Source organism: Pagrus major, chromosome 19 (assembly GCF_040436345.1).
Source record: "Pagrus major chromosome 19, Pma_NU_1.0".
Lineage (NCBI taxonomy): Eukaryota > Metazoa > Chordata > Actinopteri > Spariformes > Sparidae > Pagrus > Pagrus major.
The window spans coordinates 24147040-24160465 of record NC_133233.1 but is presented as its reverse complement, the minus strand read 5'-3'; the positions used below and the strand labels follow the sequence as shown (position 1 = coordinate 24160465).

General features: G+C 41.7%; 1 protein-coding gene across 1 annotated transcript in view; it reads right to left on the bottom strand.

Annotated features, from left to right (window-relative positions):
* The window catches only part of LOC141014223 (A-type potassium channel modulatory protein DPP6-like), a 224719-nt gene that overhangs the window by 44504 nt on the left and 166789 nt on the right, over nt 1-13426 (bottom strand). The window contains exon 3 of the mRNA XM_073487921.1: nt 11124-11238. Within this exon, the coding sequence (XP_073344022.1) occupies nt 11124-11238 (115 nt within the window). The remainder of the gene's footprint in view (nt 1-11123; nt 11239-13426) is intronic.

Below are 13426 nucleotides of genomic sequence, written 5' to 3'. Positions count from 1 at the left end.
GAAACACTTGAAAGTGTTTCTTTTTCATAACACCTCGGAGTGAGGTAGTAAAAATGCTTTATGAGCTTGATAAAACCTCATAACACGACGATATGACTTGAGGATAATGCTTTTATATGAGAGCGAGGCTTGTTGTATCATGTTCGGACTGATTCTTCAAGTCCTCACTACTGAGTTTATGTCTTTCCAATTTCAGTCCGGTTCCTAAAAAAAAGCTCATCTGGCAGCTTTATGAGAAATCAGACCACAAGTGTTGCTGTGAGATATCATCAGAAATATCTTGTTTGTTAGACGGATCGATATCCAGCTGGAAATAAGTGCAGATGTAGCTGTTTTCAGAGTGAATAAAGGTCCTCTGTGGCGGGATTTATTTATTCCTGGGTTCCCTTTTTCTTGTTGGTTCTTGTGCACGAGGGCGGAAATGCACATGCCCGATGGCAAAGTTAGCTACGGGGACAAAGTCAGTGGTTTCCACTGATCTACAGGTAGCAATTACACGCTAAGAAGAACAGCAAAAATGTGCCAACAAAGGCCGTGAGGAAGAAGAGACAGACTGCCAGGAAGTGGACGTGGATGTAAACAATGCAGGACAACAACAATGTCCCTCTACAATCTATTTTGAGGAGTTACAATGAATGTAATTAGAAAGGTTGGGCACCTTCAAGCATGTGTAGGGGTGCAGATACAGTGATGGAATGTAACTAAGTACATTTACTCAAGTACTGTACAATTTTGAGTTACTTGTTACTTGAGTATTTCCATTTTCTGGTACTTTACGCTTCCACTCCACCACAGTTTGGAGGCAAATATTGTCCTTTTTACTAATTTCATTAATTCACTTTAGTTACTAGTTACTTTTCAGATTACATGCTGCGTCAGAGCCAAATGACTGCATGTTTAAATTAACTTATTGAAACAAACAGATTCCAATAATCAGAAAAAAGCTTAATATCTTATCCGATAATTGATCGTCCCGTAGTATACAGTATCTGCATACTTTTACTTTTGATACTTAAGTACATTTAATATCGGATACTTTAAGACTTTTACTATTATAACTGCATTACTGCTATTACTATACGAGTACTATTTGTATGAGTGGCTGCTTTCACTTTATCCAAAGTAATATTTTAACATGATATCTTTACTTGTACTCGAGTATGACTTTTGGGTACAACACTGAGCAGACAACGGAAGAAGAGTCTTTAAATGTGAAAGAAAAATGACATCCAGCTTATTCTGTTGTTGAGAGTGGGTGAGCTATTTCACTGTTTCAAAGTAAGCCATGAGTAAAGACGGAGGAGTCAGAAACACGTCTTAACTTCCGTTCAACAATTTGAAGAGAGAAAAGGGTGAAATACAAATAAATCCAGGCGCTATGAAGACAACGAAAAAAAAAGCTAACAAAGATAAGAATAATTGTCTTGCTACCTCTGACAACAAAAGCCGAGAGAATACACAACATCCCCTTGACACATTTTGATCTCCAACTGCATCTTAACAACTTTCTCCTGCGGGCTGCAACTGTTCACCTTTAAAAGAAGAAAGAGCGCAGCTGAGACGGAGAGGAGAACAAAAACAGGAGAGAGAAAATAACAAAGCGGAGCATCGCTTTGACTCCCTCAGGCCTTTGATTAACAGCAGCGCCGCTTCTGATCATCTGACCAGATGTGCATATTCACAGCAGATGCCTCCTGCGATTTCACTTCAGCCCAATTTCATCCATCAATGCTCGTCACATCATCTCCCGCTACATGATACGAATCGTTTCACCTCCGTATACGTGGCGGGAGGATAAAAAAGTAAACGGCAATACGTCAGGTGAGGCTTTGTCGTGCGTCTTTTATGTTGTTGTTGTTGAAAGGTGCAATCCAAGTAAAGGTGCCTTTCATCCAGCCGCAGCATTCACAGCCAAGATTCATCCTGGCAAGTTTTGATTTAAAAAAAAATATATCTCTCCTGCACGAGGACCCTTCGACGAGGCAGCTGACGGACACATCGGGTTTCTACGAGGATCAAAGCTGTGATAGTTTGGCTACGGGACTGTCTCTCCGACGTGTGATGTTTAATCCTTCTGCTAAGCCGTCTGCGTCCATGCTGCAGCTGCCGCTTCATATGTGAGGTGACATTTTTTTATCGGCTGTAACAGCATCAGAAAGGATTTTAGAGTTTAGACAATGGAGACAAGATCAGCAGGTAAAGCAGGAGTGAGTCAACGGATTGAGTGCTGGCATTGTACTCTCTGCAAGCCTCTCATGTCAACACTTCCACAAAATGTACTTTATGACGTCTAGATTACAGGAGGAGGAGGGGATGCTCATGGCGTCGTCAAAAACAGATATTTTGAATGGCTGGCTTGGGGAGAAACGGAATAAATGTAACAAGATTACATAATCAGGATACAAAAAAAAGGTATATTCAGGTAAAATTACATATTTTTTAATGGAGCTAATTTGTCTGCTGTGTGTGTAAATGACGTAAATTTGCGTTTATGGTGACTGAGCTTTTATACTTTCAATACTCCTTCAAAATGTGTTTGCTTTTCTTTTAAATAAAGGATCATTTGTATCCCAACTGCTACAGCAAAACTTTTACTACAATCAGTATCAATTCAATTACTATTATTATTACTATTACTTCACAAAAAGGTGAAATTATAAAAGTTAAAGAAGATAAATAAGAAAACCGATGAGACAAGTGAAAAGTTGTCTCCAGCGTAACAAAAAGAAGAAAAAAGAAATGCAAATAAGTTCAGATTTACGTAATAATAATTATAAAAAAACGTTATGCAGCAACAAAAAGGCTCCAGCAAGAGATCAACAATGACTCGACTAAAGTGCATTCAGATTTCATGCCAGAAGAATCACCAGGAACGACTCGTTCTTTGTGAATTTTCTGTGCAGGGTCGAAAAGCCGGAGCATCAGCGTGCAGACTATTATGTGACACTGAGACTACAGTCGTCTATTGAAACCCAGAATAAAGAAAATGCTTTTAGGTGAGTTTCAAGGTCCATCAGGTCTGATGACCCACTGTGCTGGTTTAACAGCAGTGAAACCTTTGAAACTGAACCATCAAAAAAACATACTGGTGTTTTTCATGTGATGAAAATATAATTGTGTGCATTTTATATCAGAGTTGAACATTATTTACGCCAGACTCTACCACAGGCTCTCAGACAGGTAAAAGCTTTTGGTAAGCTACTGTGATCTTGCATTATAAAGGATGCAACTAAGTGTAGTAGTGTAGTAAGTACCAGCACAACCCCTCCTCAACAATGCCCATGATCATGCAGTTATAGCAGTAAAGGTTTTACACACAGATAAACCAAATATGTGAGATACGGTATCTCAAAGTCGGTTGGATAACATACTGACATGATGTAGGGACAAAGGCTCTAAAGGTAAGAATCTATGGCAGCTCTGTGAGATTGCACCTGTGCTCAGCGGTGCTTTGAGCAAAATGCTAACATCAGCATTGCTAACCTGCTTACAATGCTGACAGAGTACAGCTGAAGCTGACGGGCAGCAGCACTCAGGCTTTCTCGGGGGCGAGAAAGTATCTAGTATTTTGGGGAGTCTTTATGCTACTGTACCATAGTTTTTTCACTTTTGCAGCTTATTATTCAAACTAAGTATACGGCGCCCATTGATGTTCGGACTACTGTTTTGAAGCCATGAATTTTGGCATTATGTTGGTCGCCATCTTGTTTTGTTAGAGCCAGAAGTGACCTTTTGTGACCGAGAAGCTGGAGCTGGGTAGGATATATCCTGATATAGAACAAGGGAACACACCCTGCTTTATCGTCTATTTTACTCTAAAAGGGACCATAATTTACAAAATGAACATCATGCTGTAATGAAGCAGACCTGGAGCTGGAGATTGAGGCCATGAACTCATTAGGAAACGGTTCACTGTGGCAATAAATCAAGTGAGAAGTAGGGTCATTTTCTCATAAGCTTACATAGAATCTGATTTCTTTGTGAAACCAGTGGAGTCGCCGCCTGTAAGTTTAAGGCACAAGCACTGGCTTCACTTTTCAGACCTTCAAAGTCTATTTTTGGTTATAAACTTAATTAAATGTAAATGTAACATGAATGTCTGCACACATTTCATTGCAATCCGTCCAACAGAGATTTCATTTGACACCAAAGCATTCCCTACAGTGATGCTGCTAATGTAGCTAAAATGATGGGGATTAATGTGAAAGAGTTAATGGGTAAAAAAACCCACAATGATATCAATCTGAGCCTGCAACAATCCCACAAGCTTTACAGGCTGATTTATAATGCTGAGGTCAAGAAATAACCACGATGCAACGTGTCGTATCAAACTCACATTTGCAAAACACCATGACAGGTGAACTCACATTGACCGATCAAACACACGTCAGTAATTGGACAGCTGGAGAAACGGACCGGAGTTATTAAGGGAGAAGTTTTTCTAACCTTCGTAGCACCACTGAGCGTCAAAGAAGAACCTCCAAATGATTCCTCAGCACAACTGTGACCACGTTCGCTAATTTTAATCTGACACGTGCTTTGATCCGTGCGCCGCAGCCGTCAGAGAAGTCAGCTTTAAAGAGCAGACGGACGGGAGAAGGGGAGGTTCAGACAGAGGCTGGCAACATAAAGTGACACTAAACGTCTTCCTCTGTCATGTTAACACCACTGTAGAAAAAACGTGAGCCTCCGGATCAGTGTGAGATTTCTGAAACTGGATGTGATCATAAGAGTCTGAGATCATACAGTAAGAAAAACTAGAATTTACGCAGTCACAAAGTGAGTCTGCTGCAGACAATTCTGATGTCTGATTTGTTAACTCAACACATTTGAACAGCAAGTTAAGTTGCAATAATTGTGTTTTTATATAACTTTATGATCATTCAGCGCATAAAATGTCTTTAATTTGCTTGTTCGGTCTGAACTTCACCATCTAAAGATAGTCAGCTAGAACTAGGAAATGTTTATTCAAGAGTCTTGAAAGTTAATTTTTAATAGCTGAAGAAGCACAGTCATTCAGCTTCATTTGAAGAGCACCTTCTACATAAATGCAATTCAAAGTGTTTACATAAGGCATAAAAAGGAATTACGACAACGTGTAAAAGTTATATAAGGTTATTTATACAAAGAGACGCATAAACAGGGTTGAAAAGAACCGAAGCAAAATTGGATTAAATATATGGAAGCATAAAAGGGTCATTGACATTTCTGGCTTGTGAAATGATGTTCACTAATAACTCCACAGCCTGCAGTTGTATATAAACTTTTGTGTGCATGTGAAAAAGAAATCCTTGAACATATCTGAATGTGTGAATGTAAAAAAGTTTAGGAATGTGGAGGGGAAAAAAAGGAGTTTTGTAGCTGTAGAAATATTTTGTGCATATTTAAAAAAAGTTTTGTACTCAGAGATATAATGTATAAATATGTAAAAAAAAAAAAAAAAAAAGCTTTTCTAACTGTAGGAACATTTTGTGTGTGATTAATGCAAATTTGTGTGGGGATGTTTTCTCCGGTGAGGTTTCACAAAGTCTAAGAGGCAGACACAAACTTCCTGTGTATGCACTGAAGTTTCAAACCACATGCTACAACATACAGCATAGCACGTTGCCCATGACAACCCAATCAGAGGAGCTCAAACTGTCCTCCAAGACCAACAGAGGCCAGGGAAATACAGTACAGAGGCGATTTACAGCAACTCTGACCAGGACTCTGAATCTGGGGAGATTTTAGGGTCTGAAAAGTGAAGCCAATGTGGAAGTGCCTTCAACCTGCATTCTTTCTAATGGCCAGCAGGTGGGGAAATCCACTGGTTTCAAAAAGAAGTCTGATTGTATGTAAGCTTATGAGAAAATGCCCCTACTTCTTACTTAATTTATTACCTCAGTAAAAGGTTTCCAAAAGAGTTTATGGTCTCAATCACTAGTTTCAAGTCTTCTTCAATACGACATGATGTTTATTTTGTAAATTAAGATCCACTAAGAGTAGAACAGACAATAACAAAGTGTGTGTATTAGGACAGGACTACCTTGTGATTGACAGGTTGCTACCTCGGCATGTCGAGAGCCCTTGAGTAGTGAGAGTCACATCATCTCCATTAGTTGAGTTTCAGCAGAAGAGCATTTATGCATTTATTGACTACTAAATACCAAAAATTGTACGCCGAAATCTCCCAGGAACCATCTAAGGTCTCCGTGAATCATGTGACGTTCAGCACTTTGAACTTCTGTTGTCGCGACTCTCTACTCAAGGGCTCTGGACGTGTCCAATCAGGATATCCTCCCCAGCTCCACCCTCTCATCCAAATATGGTCACTTCTGGCTCAAACAAAGCAAGATGGTGACTGCTGTGATGGGAAACCCGAGGCTTCAAAACAGTAGTCCACAGGCCAATGAGTGACATCACGGTGGGCTTAGTCGTCTTATCTTTTCAACGCTAGGAGCTAGTCACAGTTTGAGAGCACCTTTTTGCTGTCTTGGTTTGGCTCCAACAAAATACACAGGCTGATGGGCTGAAAATGGAAGTTATTATACATGTTTTTCCTTCTAAAGAGACAAGACAGCTGTAAGTATGCACCATTTTCGATGAGTAATGGTGATGACATGTCACCGAGCTTTGAATCTAGCCAGTGAGGTCAATATGACACTGGTGGTATCTGAGAAATTATCACTGACACATGAATGAGTGAAGTTTTTTGAGTATACTGCATTTCCTTTTTACCAATCAAAGTAGTTTTAAGTTGCAAAGAACTCAACAATAAGCTGCATCTGTCTCCACGCGTGAGCATCAGCTGTGTGTGAGCTGTGTGGGGCATATTGTGCCTAACAGATGGACGGACACCGACTGATCCTCAGTTCCTCCCTGATTTCGTCATGAGGGACCAAAAAACACCTTTGAAGGCATCTGCTTGGTGCATCAAATGAGTTTTGAGTGTGATTATGGGAGTCACCAGACTGTGTATAGACGGCGGGGAAATGCATCGGCGCACATAAGTTGCAGCCTTCCATCAGATGGCGAGGTTTAGAGGGGATAAATACTGATTTTATAATCAGCTATCAGAGCCAGATTTATGGATTGCGCGCAGAGGTGGTCGCTGGGAAAAAGGAAGTGAGTTTACACTTGGGCTTACAATTTTTATATTTAGCACAATCTCTAATAGGCAAATCCATTTTCTGCAGTCAAGTATGTCTTTATCTCACCCTCACAGAGCGCGCTGTGATCATGAGCAGAAACTATGAATTAGCCCGACAAAAAGTGAACTGTCAGCCTCGGCAGGGTCCGCCCGCTTGAGCAGTTTATATGCTAATGTGGCACGACCTCTTTTCAATACAGTGCACGGGCAGACGGAGGTTTGATCGAACAATGAACCTGGCAATTTGAAGGATGATTCGAGGTTCTCTGGGTGAGCCGGGTACAGTAAGTCGGCAGTGTTGACTACAAAAGAAAAGGTAATCCTATCTTATCGTACTGTCTTCCAAGAACTTCACTTTGAAATGAAATATTCCCCAATGGAACGAATAACCTTGTGAATTACCTTTAAACTTGAGGCTATGTAAACATACTAAACGATGTAAAACACCCTGAAGTAGCCAAATTGTTCGGTTTATGCAATCATCTCGGTGACTGCTCGCACTCGGCTGCACCAAATGAATGTAGCGTGTGATCCTCCCACAGTTTCAGTTAGCTGTCACTCTGTCAGTCAGCCTGACATCACTCAGTCTGATGAATACCCAGATGCCAATTGCGAACATCTGACCCAGTTGTATTGATGTGAGGAACAGAGCAACCTCTTAGTAATACGGAGCTATCAGTTACAGCACGGAAGGAAGGAAAAAGGAAGACGGAGAACGAAACCCTGTGTGTGTGTTTGTGTGTTTGTGCGTACGTGTGTGTGAGAACAAAGTGGTTGTCAGGAGCAGTTAGAGACTGGCTGGCTCGTCTGGCAGGGGAGCATCCATCAACAAACCCTCCTAACTGAGTGGGAACAACATGCTCTCATACCTCCTCACATTAGCTGCCACAGTATGCTTCTCCGAGTGAGGTGCCTCATTCCCGAAATGTTTCTCCTTGATGTATAATTACTGCAAAATAAGTTGTTCTGAATAATTGCTGGATTTAGCATTTTAATAGGAATCCCTGAAGCGCTTAAACAGTGTTACAAAATGTCAAACAGTTTGCCCTTTCCATGAACTTGTTTTTGTCTTTAAGCCCTTAACGTCTTATTTCCTTGAAAGCAGTGGCTGTTTAAAAGCTTTCTTCTATCAAGCTTAATTTGTCTTGATTATGGTGTAATTACCTGCCTTTACTCGTTCTCATTTCAACATCTTAAGTGTCCTTAAATCAAGTTATTTCCTCTAAAACAGGATGGCTGGTTTTTTTTTACTTAAAAAGTGAGACCTTTACGACTGCAAGATGTACGAATTTCATTTAAAACACTGAAAATATAACTAAAATTTGCAAAAGACTGTGAAGAAATAAAAATTCTGATGTTCTATGTATAGCATTACAGAGATTAGCATGGTAATCAGCTAGCCCCGGGCCTGAAAACATCATTCTCCCAGCGGTCCGAAGCTCCTCTGCTGGCGGTGCAAACACCAACGCTCCCAAGGTAGTCCGGTTATCTGCACAGCTAACTGAGCTAACAGAAGCTACAGTCACGGAAGTATAAACATCTTACCACACTCACTATTTTCCTCACAATCATGCAGGGAGGAATTCATCTTAAGAGGCAGATATAGCAATTTCTGCACAGACAGGAGCCCTGAAAAGGCTGCATTGCTGCACAGAATAGATCATCATCAGTACTGTGCCAAATACAATACCCCTTTCAGAGGTTATTTATGTGAATATCCGGTTTAGGCAAACCAGAGAATTGTTGACAGGAAGAAAAGTTTATTGCTGCTCCCTCCATGTGCACGGACACAGTGTACAATAACTAGGGACATTTATTCAGTTGATGAGGACACTCATCCAATCCAATATGTACCTTTAATTATTAAATCTGTTCTTTCCAAAAGTACAGGCGGTGGTATAACTGCTACTGTAAATGCTGCTCACTATACTGGACTTGTAGCTATCTTTGGCTGTAGTGACTAGCTGCAGTTAGCAAGTAGCTCAATTAGCCTCAATTACCCTAACCTACATGGCCAATGGGGCTCAGTCAACCAACCCAGCGACAGCAGATACCAGTTCGTAGACTGGGGATGGAGGCGATTTACAGCAACTCTGACCAGGGATGGGAAGACAAGGCAGTGGGAAAAAACGGCATGGAGAATCTGAATTTTTTATTACATCTTACTGTGAATTGAGGATTTATTTTGACCAAACCAGAGGTGTTTGAGGAAACACAAGCCAAGACTGTTTTGGTGAGTTTCATTCAATTTATGAAGCAATTAAGCTGTTCCTCGATAGTTTACTCATTAAACTAAGTAGCAAAGTCGACTATTTTACTTCTGAAAACTTAAGATGAAACTATGGGGGCTATCAGACTATATTTCTTCACTTGGTTGATAATGTATGTTAATTTTTTGCCCCTTAAAAGCTCCAAAGCCCAAATCAGGAAAATGGCCCATGACCAATAGTACACAAAAACGTGCCAGGGATGTCCTGGCTTGGGTAAATCTTAAAAATGCAATGGTAGGTAAGTTCCAACAACTCACAACGTCAAGTTTAAAAAGAGAGTATGATTAATCTAAACTTTTCAAGCTGAATGTCTGCAATGTTTTTCATTAGAATATGTTTATTGTGCGCTGTACATCTACATGAGAGCTTTAAGGGTAACATTTTCTGTCCATGTATTCAATTAACAGTTCCATCTTGATACATTCACCCCAAGAAGAAGTAAAATAAACTGCCTTTGCACTAACAAACCACTGTCCTTGAGGAATGACTTACGGCGCTGCATCATCCGGAAGCTCCTCTCAGTTGGTCGGGATATCTAATTAATCCAAACCCACTTTCAACACTGCATGTGATGGGGCCAGAGCATATTGCAATATCCCCAAAGCCTCTAAAATACCAAACAAACAGCCCCTTTGACGGGCAGTCTGCTGGCTGTCTGCTGGAGGCCTCACAGTTAACTGCAAGAGCCCGGCCTGTGCCGAGACTTGGAGCGGAACAGTCGTTCTGCTTGAACACACAGAGTCTACGCAGGGAGGGGACGGATTATGGCGAGGTACAAGCTGGAGACACCACCTGCCCGGCCTCCACTTTCTGCCTGACTCCCGCTGGTCCGCCTTGTTTGGAAGTGGCACATTAAGCAGCTTCGGTTCATCTGAGTCCATAACAAACGCCCCGGGACAGGAACAGGTCACAGCCAGGAGGTGACCGGGCATTTTAGGCCTTGCTGCTTTGACACCTGCCGCGGCGCTACAGTCCACGCTGCGGATATTTCTGCTCTGCTCTTGAAGGATTATGTCGAGGAAACATTAAATTTCTTTCATAATTGCTGACCGTGCCTCCCAACATCCTAGGCAACGTTACCTGCAATTGTCTGCGACAGAAAATCATAAACACGGACGCGGTGATTACTGTCTTTGTAACTGCATTATAGTGCACACACATTGGCACTTGTATTGACTGATTCGGCTCTGGCAGCGCATTAAAAATCATATCAAGGAGCTTTATGAGCCTGAATACAAACAGATGGCTTATTGATTAAACTTTCATGTAAATCTGCGAACAGAGAACCTGAAGGTCACTCCGGAAATCAAACTCAGACGCCTCAAAATAACCAAGAAAAATGTACAGAGCGAAATGTGTGCGCAGGGAGAAGACATACTAAGTGAAGGAGACAGATGGAGACTCGCCGTTATGAAGAAAGCAATGTTGCGCAAGCTGACTTCAACGAGGTTTACTGACCTTCACTAAATGTGGCCGTTACAGCAGCAAAGGGTGCCCACGTGGAAGTTAACTGTGACATTACGGCGGGGCGACGCTGGAAATATTGCTTGAGAGCGTGGACCACACGCAAGGACGGAGATACCGACTTACATCGTATTCTTTGCACTGTTCGCGCTGAGATTGATTGCAAAAGCTAATGGGCATGTCTGTGCATAATAATGGCAGTGTAAACAGAGCGATGTGTGGTGTTGTGACCCCCCTCCTCCTCCTCCTGCGCCGTGTACCTGGTGTCAGCAGGATGACGGAGGTGACGATCAGCGAGCAGATGACCAGAATGACAAGAAGGGCGATCGCTATTCCCTTCCAGTTCCTCTGCGGAGGGTTACTGCCCACCAGCTCCTGCAGAGAGACAGACAGAGAGGAGGAGAAAAGACATGGTCAGAAACAGTAAAAAAGACTATTGTGCGAGCGAATCAGAGTGAGAAAAAAGAGGACAAAGGGAAAGAAAATTTGAAAAAGAACAATATGCGCGACGTGAGGGAAAAAGAGCGGTATCTAAAGTGACTAAAGAGGGGAAGGGAAAAAGAATTACAGGAAGAGTAAATGGCAAACTCATGAAAGGGAGCGACGAGGGTGTCAGTCAAGGACGAACGTGAGGCAGAGTCGCAGCCTCTCGGCTCTCAAGGAGACGCGCCAGCAGCAGCAGCAGCAGCAGCAGCGCAGGAGGAGGCGGGGGGGAGAATTCTTAATGAGGCGAGCATCAGCGGCTATCACCCGCAAACGAATGTGACGGATAAAAATGGAGCCCACGACACGTCGGTGGATTGCATGCTTGACAACAGCTTGGCAACAACAGAGAGAAGCTGCGGGGTTGGGAAAACGAGGGGTTATGAGCAACCTCGAGGCGATTTGTTTTTTTTCCTGTCTGATCGACAAATTGAGAAACTTATTGCTGTTTAATATTGTTGAAACTACATTTTAGAGAATGAATATAGCACTAGAGAAAGGATCCCCCCGGGATATAAAGTAGGAACAACAGGGGGAAAGCAGCTTTAGGCACCTTGCTCACGCCCAAATCAAATAACGTGCAGATGAAATACATTTGACACATGTTGACATGCAGCAGGTGGCGATGGGCTCAGGGAGACATTAAATAAGCATAACATTTTGACAATATATTACAGTAATAAATCTAGACAGTCCAGTCAACAGCTATGGATAACTCCAGATGTACTCATTTAACAGCTATTCAACAGCTAAATATACTGACAAAGGTTCTGTATTATGCTTCATCTCAAGTTAAATAATTGTAGCGTGTTTGGTTGTCCTTATAGCACCAAGAGAGATGTATTTACACAGTAGGTAGTGCCGGAAATGTGAGATGAGATTGAAATAAACTACAAAAAAAGTATTAATAAAAGAATTTAAAAGTGAGAATACAATAAAAGCTCAGGGAGACACAAAATAGCCGTCAGAGAAAACTAGCTTGTGTAGCCTTGTTTGTGAAAAATAAAATAAGTGTACTTAGGTGGAAGCCAACAATTGTTAGCAAAAATAAATAAATAAATAATGCAACCAAAGACAAAATCTAAAACCCTCTAAGAAGATCAAGTCTAGCTAACTAGCTTGTGGAGCCTTGTTTTGTTTTTATGCTACACAATAAAAGAAATGTAATGTGGGTGTTAGCAAACAATTGTTGGCTGCTTGATGTTCACATTTCTTCACTAGCTCGTTGCTAATTTGTCTGCCTTCGCTGGGCAGGCAGAGTTCAGTTGATTAATTAAAGCAATCACCAAAACAATGTGCTAAAAGAGGCTGAGACGCTCTGTAAAGAGGAAAACTGCAAAGTGTTAGAGGGTTGGCATCTTTTCACAAACATAAATAAAGCACTGTTAATCTAAAATCAAAAAAAAATCCACTCCAAAACATACAGACGCCCACTGTAGAGATGCTTAAATTGCAGCGTATGTACACCTCTCTTAGATCTTGCAGTTTAATTGAGACACTTTGGCAAACAAAGCACCCAGAGAGAGAAAAAAAAGTCCCGTGGCTCGATGTGTGACTTCTAAGACAAAGCATCCCTGAAAGTTTTCCACCTCGGCCTTGATTGGTCTGGCTAGCGCACAGATAAAACGCGTGCCAAAACCACAACAGAGAGGGACTCGCACAGAAAGGATCCAAAGCCCAAACTGTTAGTTGAGGATTAACAAGTTCTTAATTAGTTTATAGAGGATAAAAAAGAGCGAGGCAGAGCATGTGCTTCGGGGACCTGTGGCCGGGGCGCTGATGAATACATGCTAAAGCTTTAATGAGGCTGAATGGCTGAGCTATGAAGCAAACCCTTTAGTGACCTCGTTCCCACCTTAATTGAAAGGAGCCCAAGACATCATTAGCCTGCAGATAAGAGCAATTGGAGCTATTTACCAGACTGCCCATTACCCACATTCATTAAGACAGGAATCAGTTAGTAAGCTGTATGGCCATATTGCAGAGCTGTGACAGCTACGAGGCAGGACACCTTGGGCAGAGACAACAAGAGTATGTATTATGTGTATTCAGTTTGCGAGCCAAGGAGTGCAGATGACTG